The sequence below is a fragment of the Paramisgurnus dabryanus genome, chromosome 12 (assembly GCF_030506205.2).
Source record: "Paramisgurnus dabryanus chromosome 12, PD_genome_1.1, whole genome shotgun sequence".
In the NCBI taxonomy this organism is placed as follows: Eukaryota; Metazoa; Chordata; class Actinopteri; order Cypriniformes; family Cobitidae; genus Paramisgurnus; species Paramisgurnus dabryanus.
In genome coordinates, this window is record NC_133348.1 from 26105992 (window position 1) to 26126045 (window position 20054).

At 36.6% G+C, this 20054-nt stretch overlaps 2 protein-coding genes across 4 annotated transcripts; both read left to right on the forward strand.

Annotated features, from left to right (window-relative positions):
- Positions 1-2584: 2584 nt before the first annotated feature.
- On the forward strand, positions 2585-7813 carry LOC135739072 (flavin-containing monooxygenase 5). 2 transcript variants are annotated; one of them, XM_065257331.1, is made up of 10 exons: positions 2585-2865; positions 3587-3736; positions 3894-4048; positions 4150-4338; positions 4447-4612; positions 5666-5808; positions 5927-6126; positions 6479-6834; positions 6977-7049; positions 7160-7813. In XM_065257331.1, the coding sequence occupies exons 3-10, from the start codon at positions 3917-3919 to the stop codon at positions 7560-7562; spliced, it is 1662 nt and encodes a 553-aa protein (XP_065113403.1). In that variant the 5' UTR covers positions 2585-2865; positions 3587-3736; positions 3894-3916; the 3' UTR covers positions 7563-7813. The 2 variants fall into 2 exon arrangements, with proteins under 2 accessions (XP_065113403.1, XP_065113404.1); XM_065257332.1 differs by having other exon boundaries at positions 3666-3736.
- A 4732-nt stretch (positions 7814-12545) lies between these two features.
- fmo5 (flavin containing dimethylaniline monoxygenase 5) lies at positions 12546-19834 on the forward strand. Of its 2 annotated transcripts, none has more exons than XM_065257344.2 (9): positions 12546-12570; positions 16136-16280; positions 16507-16695; positions 16779-16944; positions 17318-17460; positions 17736-17935; positions 18739-19094; positions 19229-19301; positions 19413-19834. In XM_065257344.2, exons 2-9 carry the CDS (start codon positions 16143-16145, stop codon positions 19831-19833), a joined length of 1686 nt encoding a protein of 561 aa, XP_065113416.1. In that variant the 5' UTR covers positions 12546-12570; positions 16136-16142; the 3' UTR covers position 19834. The 2 variants fall into 2 exon arrangements, with proteins under 2 accessions (XP_065113416.1, XP_065113415.1); XM_065257343.2 differs by lacking the exon at positions 12546-12570 and adding an exon at positions 14078-14169.
- The last annotated feature ends 220 nt before the right edge of the window (positions 19835-20054 follow it).

Below are 20054 nucleotides of genomic sequence, written 5' to 3' on the forward strand. Positions count from 1 at the left end.
CTTAGTTTATATTTCATAGCTAAAGCGTATAAAACGACACTGAGCTAACGCTGCTGTGTAAAATGTGTCCTATATTTGTAACTACACACCAGCTGCCAAACCTCACTTCACATAGTGGTGATTCATGATCGCAGTCTCCCCCTGTCTTTAGGAAACCAAAACATTTGTTATTTTTGACGAGGTGTTTGTTCCCTGTCAAATCAAACTGCCCTTAAACAATTTTAAATCCTATAATTTAATCCTATACTATATATAAATTCCATTAGCACCCTATACCCTAAGCTATCTTTATTAAATTCCACACCTAAAATATACCCCAAATCTAAATCCTTTTGTCCATTATTATTAAGATACTCCATTAATTTTGTTCTCTCCTGAATATATTTCCTACAATGACATATTACATGTTCTACGGTTTCTTTTTCCTTACAAAACTCACATAAACCACTCTCATATACTCCTACTAAAGCTAATGTATCATTTAATCCTGAATGACCAAGTCTTAATCTAGTTAACATAACCTCTTCCTTCCTATTTCTTCCCCTTATGTTTTTATTAGTCTCTACATATTTCCTAATTTTATACAAATGTCTACAGAAACTAACGGTTAGTCAGGCCATTAAAGTTTAAACAAACAGAAACCGGAAGTAAAGTTCCGACCAGACACGTAACCGCGACAATGCACGTGCGCTGCATAATATCATTGCGCCTGCTGCATATGGCAGCAACGGTTATTGATTATTACGCCGGAATGAGAGTATAGTTCCTAGCCATATCGGCCTAGAAAATCGCAACGTTTAATTTCCGTCGTTCATAGTAACTTTACACGAGGTAACTACAGAAGAGTCATGTTTTAAATAGGAAAAATGTCGAAACTCTTTGATCATGAGCGTGACGATAACGGTCTTTTTAACGGATTATGCTAAAAGTGGTACCGCCTGACGAGGAGATGGATTCCAAAAACGGTAAAAATCAATTGTTTAACTCTTGTGGAGCTGTAAACTAATCCAATAATTAAAAAAAAGTGGAGTGTCCCAGATCTGTCTGAACAAAACACTTATGGCTCCTGCACATTAAGTGCAAAAACGTTGTCCTCTTCATGTTAATCTTACGTGTGACAAACTAAAACTGACATTAAAGTCAACATTAAATATTTAAATTAAAACACACTTACAGTCTGTAAATCACAAGCGCGAATTTCCTAGTAAAGTTGGAAATGCCTTGGGGCATTTCAATTTGCGTCGTTTTAGGAAGTGTCTGGATCAGCGAGAACGAACTTGTAAGCAGATCTTGTACATGCACAAAGCCACAAACAGCTAAATAATATTAAAAGAATACATGAAATCGTTTTATTTGACCCTCTTAATCGTATACTGATTGTGATTGGATGAAAGGTGTCGGAGATTCTCAAGTGTCGTGATCAGCGCTACTGCTTTTGCTGCTTGTGGCGCTGCACCAACTGACATGTGGATGACATCAAAGTACCGCGAGAGCATTTCGATTGCAGTCTCCTCTGTATGATTTCTCGAATCGCTCTCGCGGGATTCTGATGTTTCTGCCGCTCGGTTCTTGTGGCGGCACATGAAGTCGAACAAACCTGTGGTATCAGTCACTAGTTAAATCAGCGTAGCTGTCCAAAACCGGTTTAGGACACCCGTACGGGACGTCCCGGCAAATACGCGACAGTTGGCAACCCAAAGTACTAGGAAAGGTGAGGAGCAGATGGGCAATTAAAATCCGATCACGCATTACGTTATCCTCGCCTTCACGTAGTGCGCAGCGGTTGCGTAGCAACAGGAGATGCCACTTGAGCGCAACCTCCTCTCAAGCTTTGGAAAAAAGCGCCTTTTTTTACATGCTCCACAAACGTTTATATCAATAATCAAACGAATATGAAACAAAAGTAAATAAAAATCTTTATATATTATTTTATTATTATATTGTTTACAGCAGATGCGGGGCGCAGAGAAGGGGAAGTTGGGACCACTGCTCTAAAGAGTGGTGTACACAGACCTAGGGGCACTTTATACTTTGTAACTGACGCTAAGTTATGCATAACACACCATTCAATCAAAATTAGCTACCTAAATATTAATTTACAAATAAAAGCAAAATACTGAGAATAATGAAGGTTATTTTGTGAAAATTAAAATAAAACATGTTTAGGCAATGGTTACCACAAATTAACAGCTTTTGCTAACCATTGCTTGCTTTACCATGTAATTTATTAGTAAAAGTGGTAATGCAATGGTATTCAGTGCCAAAACATGTTTTTACTGTTTTAGGTTATAAAAAACATGGATAATTTTCAAAAACGAAAATACCATACTTAAAGAGAGATAAATTCATAGGCGTTTGTCGGTGGGGACAGTTCCCACAATCTGACGGTTGTCCCCCACTGAACATATTATTAAGACCATGCGTATAGCCTAACTAAAATAAACATATGCACTATAAATAATTGTGTAAGCAGTATAACAGCACAAATGCAAACAGGGCAAAAATGCGTTTTGAGTTTAAAAACATTGAGTGCCTCCTCCCTTTCCTCACAGTGGTTTGGCCCACTGCCTGTGTTTCCTTCTTTATTATTTTACCAGGGTGCGTTGAAAACTGAATATTTCCCCGTCCGAAGGAACGCCACAGAAACTAGGAGTTGCTCCGGTCCGGATACAGAAAAAATACGTTGTTTTTTATTACTTTATTCACCAAGTGTATATTAATCAGTCACCGCACAATTGCACAACTCCCTCTAAAGTTTATTTACAGTATCAAGTGTTTTGATCTTCAAAGGGAATAGGGCATATGAGGATAACTTCGGATTGGAATTTGCCTTCACACAAGTTCTTTACAGTGAAACTCCAGGCAGTAAGTATGCTGTCAAGCAATTTTACTAAAGTGATTATTTTCTTTACAGATGATTATGTTAGAGAATATAATGCCAGCTAGCTAAACGTTTAAAGTGAAGTTCAAGTTTAATCAGTGCCTTGATTGTAAACAGCTTCAAAAACATTGCAATAGTGGTTTTGTAGAAGAATATTAGGCTTGCCTTTGTTTACATTTATACTTGCAAGTACAATTCTGGCTGTGTTATTTGTGCCCCCTCGAAAATTACTCTTGAGAAATGTTACGTTTATTGACCCCACCGATGATATTTACGCCTATAAAACTTGACCAACTAATGTTTTTCGATAGTAGATACAATCTTTGCATTGTAAGATCCTGTACCATCTGCTCTCTGCATCTGCATTCCTGTGCATTCTGCTTACTAATAGTGATCAAGACTATTGGAGAGTAGTCGTCAGACTCAGATCACAGTATAAACAATAAAAACAGCTGATTCATTGCCCTTTTAAACTGAATATTAAACGTCTCCACTTCTGCACTTTATATGGGGAGGTGCCAGAAAGATTGTGTAGATTGTGTAGAAAGGGAGGCCTGCTGTATAAGACTTTGAAAACCCCTGATCTAGTTAAATGATTTCATAACACTGTTTATGAAAATGCAATGATACTGCAATTGGTGGTCCGTAACAATGGCTAATGATTAAATATGCTTGAGATCTTTAACACTTAACCGACTTTTTCAGTTTTCTTCGGATTAATCCACCCTGAACCAGTGTCAGCCTTCTTTTGTGAGACTTGAGACACACTCTGGTTACATAACAGGTTAAAGCAAAGAAAGCATCTCTGAAAGCTCTGGCATTTCTGAATATCAAAGACCTAAAACCATCATCAAGGTAAGAATACCAAATAATATTTGGAGTTTGGAGTTGTCTATGTGTTGTTACTGATGTTGTGAATGATTTACTAACTACTTTAGACCTTGGCCAGTTTGGACTCATCAAACCATTTGAATAATTTATTCTTGTTTTTGTGTATATCGTGATCATTCAGTACTGACAGTGTTGCTGAGGAGCATGGCTAAGCGTGTTGCTGTGATTGGAGCAGGCAATGCTGGACTGGTCTCCATCAAATGTTGCTTGGATGAAGGTCTGGAGCCGGTGTGTTTTGAAAGCAGTGATGATATCGGTGGACTCTGGAGATTTAAGGTGTCCCATTTTCTCTCAAAATGTCTCATTTTGTGAAAAAAAAAAAATGTATTTACTAATATGTCTCTAACCGATTGTCTGTGTCCTATACGTTCATTTAGGAGACACATGAGGCAGAACGCACCAGCATTTATCGTTCTCTAGTAGCGAACACCTCTAAAGAGATGATGTGCTACAGCGATTTTCCTATGCCGGATCATTTCCCAAACTACATGCATAACTCGCTGGTCGTGCAGTACTTAAGACTCTATGCTGAACACTTCGGCCTGCTCAAACATATTCAATTAAAGGTTTTTAGCACCATGTCATTGTAAAAAGTGCTTATCTCCAAATCACATTCATGTTCATAAGTCTCTTTTTTAGTAAGGTGTTAAACATTCAATGCGTATGTGTTTCAGACTACAGTAAGCAGTGTGAGACAGAGGCCGGATTTCTCTACCTCTGGTCAGTGGGATGTGGTGACCGTGAACAGAGATGGACGAGAAGAGAAACACGTGTTTGATGGTGTTCTAGTGTGTACAGGACAATACACACAACCTAACAAACCTCTCTCTGCCTTTAAAGGTGCGTCTGATATATCAAAAATATGTCACATAACACACAACACTGCACTGTAGATGTTTTAGCACAATACAGAGCGAAGTGTCATATGTGGAAATTAGAGGTCTGATAGTGGCATTTTTTAGCATTACCAAAGTAATTGAACAACAGTATTGAAACATGAAAATGTGCTAAATGAATTATAAATGTATAAATAAAATTACATAATTATATAATTAAGTATAGAAATAAATACTTCCGTGAAATAACTTAAAATATGCAGCTTAGCCGGCAAAATTATGGATAAAAGTAACCAGTTTTATTGTGTGCCATTTACATTAATGCATTTATAGGTAGAGCGTAGCGTTAGCAGCATAAACAATCATGGGTTCGAACTTAGGGAACACACATGCTGATAAAAAACGTGTAACTTGTAATCTGCACTGTAAGTCACTTTGGATAAAAGTGTATGTTAAATGCATATGACAAAAGCTTTTTTTCAAAGTGACGTACAGTACATTTTATCAGTATGTGTGGTCACTGGGGAATGGATCAAACCTATAAACTTTTGTGCTGCTATTGCAATGCTCTACCTGTTAACCTGTTACACACTTATATTAACTCTTGTCTGTATTTATATCAAAGTTGAAATCTCTAACGATTCTGCGCCAGGACATTGCGACTTTGTACCATATGACAACATTGCCACAAGGTTTACATGTATTAAGGTCAATACGTAATCTTTTTCAAATCACAATTTTGCATCGTTGCAAAGCAGTTTTACAAAAGTACATTTAGAACATTGTAGAGAGATTATAGAAATATGGAGAATAGGAAAGTTATGAATTATAAAATACTAATAATTAAATTATTAAATATATTACATTAATGCAAATATTTCCTTATATTTACATTAGCCACAATTTACGGTTAAATTGTCTGTAGGACTGTAATGGAAGTTTTAATTTCATAAGTATGCATGTGTTAATATATGGTCATGTTGTGAATGCTAAGACATGTCAAGTATCAGAAAAAAATACAGTTTATATATTTAATAAATTGTTTTGTTTCCTACAGGTGTTGATACATTCCCAGGAACAATTGTCCACAGCTGGGATTATAGGGATCCTGATCTTTACTGTGGCAAGAGAGTTGTGATTGTTGGGATTGGAAATTCAGGGGTAGACATTGCTGTGGAGCTCAGCAGAGTTTGTGAGAAGGCAAGCAGGTTTTAAATCTAATATCAAACATGACTGGAGACAGTGTCCTTTCACTTTTCAAACTCCTTCCTATCCTACTGTGGTCTTTGTCCTCTTTATGTTTTATTCCTTCGTTTAGGTGTTTGTAAGTACCCGCACAGGGGCGTGGGTCATAGGTCGCATGTCAAATAGAGGGCACCCTATGGATTTGGTGCTGGTTAAGCGACATGTGGATCTGATGTTTCGCCTTCTGCCTCAACGTTTGCTGAACTGGATTGGAGAGAGAATGCTCAATCAGAAACATGACCACAAGTTTTATGGACTACAGCCTAAACACAGGTGATTGGCAACTTCTCAGTTAAAGAACAAAACATCATCATCTCTTAGGACTCATTTCTGTCTGGCCTATTTTTTTAAGGTTTACACCATAATAGATCTGATAAGTCATGACATCAAAACAGTTTACATTTCATTCAGTAATTGCCTAAATACAGATTACTCAGATATGGTCCTCAAATTTGTTAATTAATTGCTGTTTACAAACACAAGTTATTCACATTGTGTTATTCCCAGTGACTTAGTCTTACAATTTTTAGACCAAATGAATCTTAAACAACTTTAAGTTTAGTTTTATTCTATATAATGAAATCCATTTCTGGCAATGAAGCTTACCCTCATTTCACAATTGTAGAGTTCTTGACCAGCGTCCCATTATCAACGATGACCTCCCAGGTCGCATTTTGATGGGAGCCCTGGTGATGAAACCAAATCTGCAAAAAATTCAAGATTCAACAGTTGTATTCGATGATGGGACAGCTGAAGAGAAGATCGATGCTGTGATCTTGTGTACAGGATATAATTACGCATTCCCCTTCCTCCCCACCTCCTTAAACTCTGGTCCTGATGGAGAACTGACACTCTATAAAAGAATCTTTCCCCCATCTCTTGAGCGTCCGACACTGGCCATCATGGGTCTTTTCCAGCCCAAAGGAGCGGTCATGCCAGCAGTAGAACTGCAGGCACGCTGGGCCACCCGGGTCATCGCAGGTCATTTGTAGTTAATATGCACACAGGCACATTTAACTGTTTTCTTAAATGAATGCATAGAAGATTGAAGCTGATTAAAAAAAAGATTAAATAATGAATTTTCATTTTTGAAATCTAGTTTTTTTTTTCCTTTTGCCCCAAGGGTTAAACCATCTTCCTTCAAACCAAAAAATGCATGACATTATTGAAAAGGAACGCAGAGCAAATTTAAAATGGTACTTTATTATTTATATACTTTCATAAATATTTTGCTTAAAATAATTTAATTCAATTTAATTGATTCAACTTTCACTGTGCTTTGATCATTTCTCTTGTCTCTCTATAGTTATGCTAGTCCCAAGGAGGCTGTCCTTCAGGTGAATTATATTCCTTACCTAGATTCCATGGCAAAGGAAGTGGGTGTTCGGCCCAACATTTTTTGGTTACTTCTCAGTGACCCTGCTTTGGGTTTGAGGGTTCTTTTTGGTCCCTGTACACCCTACCAGTTTCGTCTACGTGGACCAGGACATTGGAGTGGTGCTCGTCAGGCTATCCTTACGGTATGGGAGCGTGTGGCCAAACCCATGAAGACACGCCCCATTCCAAACCCAAAATCCAGCAGTTTGTTATATTGGATGGGCCTTGCAGGAGGTGCTGCAGTAATTGTGATCATTATGGTAAAACAAAAGAAGATTCCACTTTTTCTGAAAATCAATTACATAGAGACAGCCTTATTTGGACAAAAGTAAGAGTTTAGGGTAACACTTTACAATAAACAATAAAGTATTAGTAAACATGAACAAAGATTAATAAATGCTGTAGAAGTACTGTTCATTGTTAGTTTATGTTAGCTAATGCATTAACTAATTGTTAACAAATACATCCTTATTGTAAAATTGTACAGAGTACTAATTGATGTACTAACGAACCATAGATCTGTCTGTGTATTAGCACATGTACTTAAAAAAAAAAAAATGATTAAAATCATCCTGGTAAACCATTGTGACATCTGTTCTGCCCAATACAAAAAAGATATTATGAAGATTGTTTGAGGTTTTATCCTTCTGCTAAATGGTTACCACACAATTAGAGTTATATAAAAAAAAACATCCTTGATCTTCCGAACTTTATAACGGTAGTAGGGACCAGGCAACAAAAAGCTCAAAAAAGTTCATCCATCCTTCAAAGACGTAATCCACGCGGCTTCTGAGGGGTAATCAATGTGATTTTGTAAGAAAAATATCCATATTTAAAACTTAATAAACTATAATAAGTTGACTCAAAAATTTAAATTCTGTCCTGATTTACTCGCCCTCAAGTTAATACAAATTTCTTTGTTGTGCTGAACACAAGGGAAGATATTTTGAAGAAATCTGAGGCACCATTCATAGATTGTATATATCTAGAGTTTTATTTTTCCTTCTATTCAATGGTGCCCCAGATCTGCTTTGTTACAAACATTCTTCGAAATATCTTTGTGTTCAGCACAACTACTATTTATATGTATCTGTTTAAGTAATTATAATTTTTGTGTCATCCTCTAACTACAGACAACATTTCTGCCAAATTCCTAATAAAATAATCTTTTTATTTGCAGAAAACAGAAACCAGACAAACTAAAAGTTTTTACAAACTAAGTTTATATTCATTTTAAACAACACAATACTAATGTTTTGTATGTATTTTAGGTACAATAAAAAAAATGAATATTTGATGGATTAACTCTTATTTTTAATCACGTTTCCTGTGTCTTGGCATGCTTTCAGTCTTTTACATTGCAGTTGGGTGACTATATTGTTACTAATTGTCACTGAGGTTTGTTTTGTTGGAATTCAACAAACACTAGACTGAAATGGTCAAAATACATGTATTGATGATTAAAGGCAAAACTGGAGTGCTCTCTTAAATTTTTTCTGTGGCTGTATTATTCATTTGATTTACAGTGCAAGCTGTTATAAGTCGTGTGGATTGCAGTTGTGTTCTTTTAGAAGTAGAAATTACTCACTACTGTTAAAAGCAAAAACACACGTTTTGCACACTGTGTATAGTACCAGAAATTCTCTCCTAAAATTACTCCTTAATTTGTTGGGATTTAACTTCCTTGTAGCAGCAGCCCAGCAAACACAGAACGTTACCCTAACGTTAGTTTTTGGTTATCTTTTTTTTTTTTTTTTTGGGAACCAAATAATAACGTTATTTTAGGTTTTATTTTTGCAACCATAAAATAACGTTCCCGTAATTCAGGGGTGGTTATTTTTAAAATAACCTAAAAATAACGTATACAGAACGTTCTCTAATGGTTGTTTTTTGGTTACTTTTTGTAACCATAAAATAACGTTCCCATAACGTTGCAGGGTGGTTATTTTTAAAATAACCTAAAAATTACGTATACAGAACGTTCTATACTGGTTATTTTTGGAACCATAAAATAACGTTGCAGGGTATTTATAAAATAAAATAAAAACGAAAAATAACTTAAACAAAACGTTCTGTAATGGTTATTTTTGTCATTTGTAACTTAAATATGTGAGAAAAATGATGAGAACGTTATTCTAACGTTAGTGGAACGTTAAACTACGTTAAACTAACCTAAAAATAACGTTCTATTTCTGCAAAGAAAATTTTCCTAGCTAACCAAAAACAAGCCTGCAGCTACAGACCTCCGCCCAGAGACCCGCATCCTCAGACCCCTCGTTTTTCGAGACAGCGCCCCCTGCTGTTTGGAAGATCGTATAACACCCTTATCCAAATAGCATTGAAAACAATAGGATGCAATATTACGGTCTCGTTTTATTTAAAGTTATCCAAATAAATATTTGAGTTCCCTGCTTAATGCAAGTGCCAAAAAACTCTGTTTCCTCTGACTAACAAATTACCCAGTACTCTGCAGTACCCAGTACATTTTTGAGCGTGAGTGTAATTGAAAGAAAATAACTGATGGAAGGGACACAATTACAGATAGAACTATATTCAGAAAAATATTATGTGATATTATATAATGGTCTTATTAACATTATATCACCCTAACATTACAAAATCTGTTTTTTGATATTTTGAATGCGAATCAAAACTTAAATAAGAATAGACAAAACACCAATAATAAACAATACTGTACTTTATTGAACAATTACATCATCTTGCTGTAAACAGGAGAAACCGAAGAAAAAAGGAAGAAAGAATTGTGTTATAGTAACTTTACTTTTCATCTTCAATTGCATTAAAAAGAACTATTCATTTATAAGTCACTTTGGATAAAAGCGTCTGCTAAATGAATAAATATAAAATAATGTAAATGCATAAGTAATTACTTCCTGCAGGTGATTTTTTTCCTTCTTTTTTCAGTCTTTTGGAAACTGCTCTGTCAAATTCCTTGACTTCACTACAATAAAAGATGAATGCCATTGTCAAAAATATTGTGTAATAACAAATACCATTTTTTGCAAAAGCAAATTACAAGCATACCTAGAGTGACAAGAAGGGCCACAGAGGAACACCTCCTCAGCTTCCTGCCAGGATAATGCCTGCATTTCACATAGGCCATGGATGATGGTCTGTCCATATAATGCATCAATTAATTAATATAAAAACATTGCATATATGACAACAATTGAAACAATCCAATTGACACACATGTTTGGGCCTACTTCAGGATAAAGAAAACTACAAATAAACTCCACTTCATTCTTGAAGTTCAGTTGAGTTTAGATTTATAAACCAGAGCTTTGAGGTATTGAAAAATAATAGCACACTGCTGCTCACTGTCCATGGCACACATGGCTTTAGGGCAGGGGTGTCAAACTCATTTTAGGCTGAGGGCCGGATGGTAAATAACGGCATGAAGGGCGGGCCGGATAATTTTTTTAAACCTTAGTGTGCTGATAATTGTGTTAAAATTAACTAAACAAACCAATTAATTAGTTTGTTTAGCAAGAAAACCAGAGAAACACACAGCTCTGTGAAAACTACATTTCATAAGGTCACACTCGTACTGTACATATTATACTCACAAATTTACATCTGAACAAAACCCACTGGCCTTATAGGTTGAAAAGCTTTAATTCAACTTCTTTTGCCTTAATGCCAAAATTATTTATAAACCATTCACTTTTCTTTGGAATATATTTGTAATGAGAACAGTCATTTAGAAAATGCTAGATGGGGCAGTGGCCCAAACCAAAAATGGCACTATGGGGGGTGGTACTATTATTATGGTTTTAATAAAGTATTATAAATATTATGTGTTATATTACTAGCATCAACTTAGACATGTGATTATAATGGGAAATATAATAACAAGAATTAAAGTGTGACAATCTGCTAAATATTCAATATGATTTACCTGCTAGCTTGATGGAGCTTTGAATCCATGTTTGCAATGTTGAACTGCTGCTAAAAGCCTCTCTTTCCGTTATCTGTCGTTATTTGGTGCAGGCATTGGTATTTTTTGTCTACAAAGTATGCCAACAACAGCAAATTTAGTGTTTATATTAACTTAGATCTGATCGGGAACATTAAATCGATTAGACAAGCTTTGTAACGTTAATAAGAATGTGGATATTTTGTTGTTGTTTGCTTGCTAAGTTTTTAGCACTTTTAGAACACTGACAGCAAATCATTACCGGAAGAAATACATAAACATACTTACAAATGACTAATTCTCCGTTTTAACAACTGATATAATGTAATGAATCTACCTGTTAATGCAACGAACTTTGGAAACTGTTGTCTTCGCTCTCCAGGCAGAGAGTGGACACAGAGATGCTGCGGAGCGGGCGGGAAAACACGAAGTGGATTACCAGAATTGGTGGATCTTTAGCGGAGCGGTAACAATAAAACGGCAAGATTTTTGGGCACCGTGTTTACTTTATGTTCCGCGTTTTGCTGCTTTCCGCAAGTCTCTCATATTAAAAACGAACTAGACACCTGCCTAAAAGGGTTTTTAAAATATGGATTTAATAATTAATAAAACTGTATAAATCATCATGCGGGCCGGATTGAATTCCCCCTTTGAATTGTTATATCCACCTTTAAAAAAAAAGAGAGAAAGAGTCAAACTCAAATTCAAATTTTAAGACCACCCCACAGAGTCCTTTAGAAGAACCCAAACAAAAGGCCAAATGACACATTCTAGCTCACATAATACCATAGGCTGGTTAATAAATAGTGTAGGCATAGTAAATTTGATTATTAGTCAATTGTATGAGCTGTATAATTGTATAAATAGCTGGCTACAAAATTATATCACAGTTAAATTGATATTGTGTAACGATAGAAACACGCTGGAAACAGATGAAGGAAAAATAACAGGTTTATTTTAAGAGGCAGACAAACACTGGAACACGAAGATAACACAATGTCCAGATGATGGTAATGGTACTCGAAGGACTACGGTGGTAAAGCGGGTGATGGTGGTTGTGATGGTCGTTGGTGGTGTAGGTCTGAAGGGAATATAATCCAGGAACGGAGACCGGAACATCCAACACGAAGACGACACGATACGATACGATACGATCCACACACGCTGTACAAACAATCCAGAAAGACACGGAGGCCAAACAAAGAGCGCCAATCCACACACGCTGTACAAACAATCCAGAAAGCCACGGAGGCCAAACAAAGAGCGAGGATCTGACGAGGAACAGAGAGCAGAGTGAGTTTATATGGAGAGTCTGTAATGCTATGGTAATGATGAGCAGCTGGAGTGAGACAATCAACACAGGTGAAGGGAATCGGGATAACGAGCACATGACATCACAGGTGAGTGAACACCATACACAAGACACAGAGAGAGCAGTGTTTTTACCCACCGTGACATATTGATTCATTTTAATACTTAGAACTCATATAAGTAGTCTACATAAATTATCTAAAGTAAAATAATTACTCCTGCATTAATTAAATAAATTTATAGTTTTAGGAGAAAAGGTAAGTAAAAAAGGTCAAACGGTAAATCTGATTAAATAATTAATGGTGACATTCTTTGATATTAACACACTTTGGGGTTGTTTCCCGAACAGGGATTAGTTTAAAACAGGACTACTAGTCACTACCCTGCTGAAAAAAACCAGCATCAAACCAGCATGGGAATTATGCTGGTCTATGCTGCTTTAGCTGGTCACCAGCATACCAGCACCAAAACACAACATATGCTGGTCTTGCTGGTATGACCAGCATGGGATGCTGGTGCTAATGCTGGTGCTAATGCTGGTTTGGTGCAGGTTTAGCTGGTGCTAATGCTGGTTTGGTGCTGGTTTAGCTGGTGCTAATGCTGGTTTGGTGCTGGTTTAGCTGGTGCTAATGCTGGTGCTGATGCTGGTTTAGCTGGTGTTCACTACCAGCACCAAAACACAACATATGCTGGTATGCTGTTTTTTTCAGCAGGGTAGGCCTTAGTTTAATTAGAAAATATAACTAGTTTGATCAAACATGCCTTATTAAAAACATTAGGCTACTTGTGTACATTTTGAGGCCAAGCAATAGCCACTGATGTATTTTAAGACTTGTAAGTGCAAGTTGTTTCAGTTTGGGCAGCTCTTGTATTTATTTTAGTTAATCCCTGTCCGAGAAACTGCCCCTTAATGTATTTAATTAGTCTACTTTAATGTCAACTAATTGTAATCGAATTTTTACAATGGCTTGTCTAAGGTTAAAAGCTTACGTATTTAGCAATAAATATTTTTTGGGGAAAAGGCGAAAAACATATATTATCTGCTCAAATTTTGTAACAATCTATCTTTAAAAATATTAAATGTGCTATTGTATCGATGGGCTAAAGTAGTTTGAATAAAAAACAATTCGAATGAGTATGATTCGCTTAATAAAATTGATGATACTCACGTTTCTTGTCACGCTGTCTCGAAAAACGAGGGATCTGAGAATGCGGGTCTCTGGGCGGGGGTCTGTAGCTGTAGGCTCCGAGTCTGCAGCTTCATAATATTGAAACAGATGGCAAACGCATCACGTGTAAATAAAGGAGAGTGTCTACCTGCCTCGAACTCAGTACGGTTGATTTGGGGGGGAAAAGATGCATTGTGATTACCCAGTTTAAAACACGAACCTATGACCTATGTTTACCTTTTTAAAGTTTATAATGGGTTAACAGTTTGAACTGTGTAGATCAATTGTGTACGTTTCTTATGCTTGTTGTTAACGACTGGTGTTTAGTACAAACAGGACTTTGTAGCGATGTGATACAAAACCAATATTTGTCTGTGTTATTCACTAACTTGCCATTGACCGATGGCCAGGTTTATCTCCGCCCCTTTAATAACAGGGGTGTGGTGTGGTGTGGTGTAGTGTACAGTGTGTGTTTCGTTCAGTTCAACTACCGATATTTGACATCTACAGTGCTATTAGGTAAGATACAATCTAGGAAATGTTATATGTATGTGATTTTCCTCAAAATGGATGAAATACATTTGAAACAGTCGTGTTTACGTTATGTAACTTGAATGTTGCTAATTTGAAAAAGATGTGTTCGAGTTTTACGAATCCCGCTGTAAAAGTCCATGTTGTACAGAAGCTGTAACGTTAGTGGATAGATTCACATCCGGATATACCGTTATTGTTATATAACATCTTGACAAGCTTAACAAATACGTGAGTAATTAAAACTTGTAATAGCGTAACACAGTATTTGAACAAGGATAACATGTACGACTCGATATGCGTTCGGATGCAAATTACTATAAAAACAACAAGGGATTACGTATTCAACTTTTGCAGACGCAACTGGTGACCATACAGCAACTACATGTGACTCAGCCTCTGAAAACATGTGATTTAGTGTTTTCTACGTAAAATCATCCTACATATGCATAAGCAACCTTATATCTTTTATATCTAACCTTACTTTATAGACTGAGTAGGTTAAAGATTGAAAGTGAAATATTGATTGAATACAATCATAATAAGTATTCAATCATAATAAGATTATGAAACTTGGAGGTGGGTCACAAATTATTACAGTACTTAAATTACACCAGCTTTTATATATATTCACCTTAACCTATACTCTTAATGTTATGAAATATTCACTACTTTACTGTAATAGGCTATTAGTAACTAATAATAATTGGTAGGTCTGCATACTAAAGAAAAATGTGATATGGTAAATAATGTGATACTTAATATGCAATACGATAATGTTTGTAAAAGTTTGATAACTCGCCTAGGCCATCTGTAACTGTGGTATAACCACTGTAATATATAAGGTATATTGTGCAGTATTCAGGATAAAGCTGTAGTTATTGTGATCCCTGTCTGAACCCTATGGAACTATCATTTATGCTATCTAACAACTTTATTTTCTGGCGTAAACATACATTTTCTCTAAAGCAACTTTGACACAACATGCATTGTGAAAAGAGCAAAAAAAAATAAATCTGAATTGAATTGATCATACCAGATAAAGACACTATAGTAGTCATATTTGACCAGGAAGTCATAACAGCAGTATAGTTTAATCTACAGTATAGTATAGTAGATTAAGCTACTTTAATCTACTATATATATATAAAAAATAATAATTTCTCTGAATGGTCTTGCTCCACTGTATATATTAGGGCTGCACAATTAATCGAAAAACTAATTGGGATTACAATTACGGGCGAATCATTTACATTATCACCAAAAGCCTTAATTACAGCTGTCTATTTGTGCTCATTTCTGTGCGTTTGGGCACCAAATACTGTGGTACCAAATGGTGACTCGTTGACGTGTCTTTTAGCCATTTGTTTTGGATTTTTACTTACAACATAACTACCATAATAATTTTTTATTCACATTAAATTATTTAGTTTTGAATGTTTGAATTTTACATGCAGCTGCTTCACAGAAAGTTGTAAAACATTTCAAAGCTTCAGTGTAAAATCTGTTAATCATCAGTAATAACCACAATTACAATATCAAGGCGAATAATATTGACAATTATGATTTTTGTCATAATCGTGCAGCCTTAGTATGCAATCTCCTTGCTTCTTATGCTGCCACCAGATCCAGTAAGATCCAGTAAGTTACTTCTCCACGTACCCCATTCTCATTTTAAAGCCAAGGGTGACTCGGCTGCTCCCAGGCTTTGTCTCCCTTTTCACATTAGATCTTCAATTGTTTCTGTATTCAAATCCTTGATGAAGATCCATTTTTATTCCTTAAGTCAATCTGGGGATATAAGATTTTCATCTGTCCAGGAGTATTTTTATCAGCATTTTTTTTATTAATTTATTTACAGTATTTAATTTAATTTTTTTATTTTATATACTACCTGTAAAACACCTTTTTCTCAACTTCTGTTGTGTTCAATGTGCCAAACGTATGTCTGAAGGTTGTGAATGAGGATGGCTAAGCGTGTTGCTGTCCTTGGAGGAGGAACATCAGGGCTGACCTGCATTAAATGTTGCCTGGATGAAGGTCTGGAGCCGGTGTGTTTTGAGAGCAGTGATGACATTGGAGGACTTTGGAAGTTTAAGGTAAAAAAAAAGTTGATTATCTGTCTGTCTAACTAATGAAAAACAAAAACTATTGACATCTATGCAATAAATAATTTTTTCATTGAATTTTATATATATAAACATGGGGAGGGGACCAAGCACTGAACCTTGTGGAATGCCAGATTTAAAACAAATCTTCATTACTTATACTTTATATAAGATTCTGTCCAACTGATTATGTTTACTTCCTGTTTCTCCATCTTAGGATGATACAGATCCAGAGCAGGCCAGCATTTACCAATCTTTAATTATCAACACTGCGAAGGAGATGATGTGCTACAGTGATTATCCCATCCCTGCCCACTTTCCAAATTTCATGCACAATTCTCTTATCATGGATTACTTTCGCATGTATGCTGAGCACTTTCAGCTTACACGGCACATCCGTTTCCAGGTCAGGTTTGCTGTTATAAGAGCACTGTAAGAATGTTCGTTTACATTGTGCAGGATTTTACATTTATTTTTTATGTTGTTTAGACAAAAGTCCTTCATGTCACACCAAGGCCAGACTTCCCTCACTCTGGACAGTGGGATGTAGAGACAGAGTCGAAGGATGGAAAGAGGGAGAAGGAGGTTTTCGATGCTGTGATGGTCTGCACAGGTCACCACTGTCACCCACATCTCCCGCTACAGGACTTCCCAGGTACAGTACTGAGTAATTACAAAGCAAACTTTACTTTGTAGTCTATTCTGAGCAAAGTGCAACAAAATCCCAATAAAAGAAAAACTAGGGCACTCAGCAAACATAGGCTGCCACTGTTTAAGTGTACAAGTGTCATGCATTTATTTAGTGCAAGTCATATATGTTTATCAGTATGCCAGTATGTGTGTTTTCTGAAAATGGAACTCATGACCTTTGTGCTGTTAATTTGTGCTGGCATTATCACAGCTCTTTTGTCACAACACCAAGCAGAAACTCATGTAATACTAAACTGAAATATTGTTTACAACTCTTGCTTGCAAATAGGGCTGTCATGATTAATAATAGTGTCTACTTGTTTAAATTCTGTCTTTAGGAATAGACACATTTCCAGGGAAGTTCTTTCACAGCCGTGACTACAAGACCCCTGAAGAATGGCGAGGGAAGAGGGTCGTTGTGATTGGCATTGGGAACTCTGGTGGAGATATTGCTGTGGAGCTCAGCAGAATGGCCAAACAGGTAATGTTACTTTACAGTTCACACCTCTCTTCACAATTGTGATCTATAGCAAACTCAAACAGGTATTTGTTTATATATATACACAATATACATAGTTAGTGTGTTATACTTCTATATAATGGGATTATCTAAACCTGTTTGTGAGCGGGGCCTAGAAACTTGACACTGTGTTGGAGATCACTGGTGCTTGCATGTTTCCAAACATTTCTTTAATTCAAAACAATACAACCATTGATCAAAATACTTAATATTAAATTCCCTTACTTTGATTCTAGGTTTATCTAAGCACCCGAAAGGGTTCCTGGATACTAAATCGTGTTGGAGCAGACGGTCTTCCTGCAGATATGGTTTTTAATAGGAGAGCAACCGGGTGGCTTCAAAAATGGTTCCCTATTACATTTCTCAGTAGTATAGGAGAGAAAAAACTCAATGAAAGATTCGATCACAAGCTGTATGGACTGCAGCCTGCCCACAGGTACTGCACACACTTGGGTCACAAGTTTACATACCCAATGCAGTGTCAGCAAAATTATTGTACTTTAAAAAAATTCACTAGTACTGCCATAAATAAGATGCCCTGAACATATAACCCAGATAATAACCCAGTTCAAAGGTATACATAAGCTTGACTCTTGTGCTTTTTTACTGTACCTGGAGAATCAGTGAGTTTTTATGATTCCCTTGTGATAGTTCCTGCCGACTTCCATCCAGCCGACAACACCAAAATAATAGATCCAACTATGGCTATGTCCAAATTGTATCACAGATTCAACTTTATATTTAGCTCACTTATCATGTCAGGGAAAAATGACTCAAAAATGTTAACTGTTGTGAGCTGAGCCAAAATGCAGATACAGAAATGAATGAGAAAACAGCAGGCAGGAGACAAAGTAATGTAATGAAGTAATAATAATAAAGATGGTTTATTAAACAATGTTAGTTGTGTTCAATGCTCAGTTTAGCTTTGTCTATGGTCTGACTAGCTTTGTCTTACCTCGCCGATTATTTAACTTCATCAGACTAGAAGGAGATTTAGCAGGTGGTATTGAACCAAATACAGACAGTGGAAATTTAAACCTTTTCCAACAGTGACTATATGATGTTGAGATGTATCTTTTCACACTTTACACAGTACATTAAGAGCCAAGTGTATGTACACCTTTGAACAGGATATACTGTCTGGTAATAGTGATCATAATTAAAAATAAAGGGAGAATCAGGGAGTCTCTTCCTCACCACTGTTTGGATTGCGTTGTAAGGGTTTTTTTTATTTACCAGGCTTTTTAGCCAACATCCCATGGTCAATGATGATTTACCAAACCGTATTCTCTCTGGTACCGTGTCGGTCAAGCCGAACGTTCGAGAGTTTCGTGGCTCAAGTGTGGTGTTTGAGGATGGCACTGTCGAGGACGACATCGATCTGGTGGTGTTTTGCACGGGCTACACTTTCTCATTCCCCTTCCTGTCTTCACACATAATACCTGTTAAAAATAACAAGGTCTCCCTGTACAAATATGTGTATCCACCGAACCTTGAGCGCTCAACTTTAGCTGTGATTGGTCTGATTCAGCCTCTGGGAGCCATTATGCCAATCTCTGAGATGCAAGCGCGCTGGGCCACACGTGTTTTTAAAGGTATCAAACACTGCTACACACAGAAGTCAACGTGTTTTATAAACTATATCATCATTTCATAAATGTTGCTCATTTATATATATATATATATATAAATGTGTTTTTACATTACAAACTGTGATGTTTTTATTTAGGACTCTGCAAGCTGCCTTCAATGAATGGAATGCTGAAGGACATTAAAGCAAAGGAGGAGGCAATGGCTCGAAGGTGCTACACAATTTGCATCTCACATGAGCAGATAACACATTAACACTGAGAAACAATGCATTATAACCTACAGTATATTACAGTTCATTGCTTAATTATAATCTCATGCAGGTATGTGGCGGCACAGAGGCATACCATTCAAGTGGACTACATCCCGTACATGGATGAACTTGCTAAAGAAGTGGGTGTTAGTCCTGCCATTCTGAAGTTGCTCCTGACAGATCCTAGATTGGGTTTTAAAGTGCTGTTTGGGCCCTGCACCCCATACCAGTTTCGGCTGTGTGGACCAGGCCAATGGAAAGGTGCACGGCAGGCCATCCTGACACAGTGGGATCGAGTCACTCAGCCTCTGAAAACACGAGCTGTGCCAGATCAGGAGTCACAGCACTCATCTGTCTCGCTCATGTTCTCATTGTCTGTTGCAGCTCTGCTCTCTGCTCTCTATTACAGAAGGGAAAGTCTGTACACGCTCATATCAGACCCTTCAGTGATCCTCAACAAGATTTGGGCTTATGTACCATCACATGCATAGGGATCATGAAATATGACATACTGTATCATAATATATCTGCCAGCAAACCAGGTGATCTTTGATTATGGTCAATTTTATCTGTGGGATAGATTCCTGAATTTGCTGTCAGCATTGATACAGTAAAGTCTACTGATCTGAGGATATTTAATAGAGCCTGTGTCTAAAAAAAACATTTCATATGATTGCAAAAAAATAGTTTCATGCAATAATGATCTTTTTTA

What these genes read in the sequence shown, in the direction of transcription:
- LOC135739072 (XM_065257331.1), top strand. Translation starts at nt 3,917, where the DNA reads ATGGCTAAGCGTGTTGCTGTGATTGGAGCAGGCAATGCTGGACTGGTC. An exon ending in GTGGACTCTGGAGATTTAAG is followed by an intron (nt 4,049 to 4,149) that starts GTGTCCCATTTT and finishes ACGTTCATTTAG; the next exon opens with GAGACACATGAGGCAGAACG. An exon ending in TCAGCAGAGTTTGTGAGAAG is followed by an intron (nt 5,809 to 5,926) that starts GCAAGCAGGTTT and finishes TCCTTCGTTTAG; the next exon opens with GTGTTTGTAAGTACCCGCAC.
- fmo5 (XM_065257344.2), top strand. Translation starts at nt 16,143, where the DNA reads ATGAGGATGGCTAAGCGTGTTGCTGTCCTTGGAGGAGGAACATCAGGG. An exon ending in GAGGACTTTGGAAGTTTAAG is followed by an intron (nt 16,281 to 16,506) that starts GTAAAAAAAAAG and finishes TCTCCATCTTAG; the next exon opens with GATGATACAGATCCAGAGCA. An exon ending in GGCCACACGTGTTTTTAAAG is followed by an intron (nt 19,095 to 19,228) that starts GTATCAAACACT and finishes GTTTTTATTTAG; the next exon opens with GACTCTGCAAGCTGCCTTCA.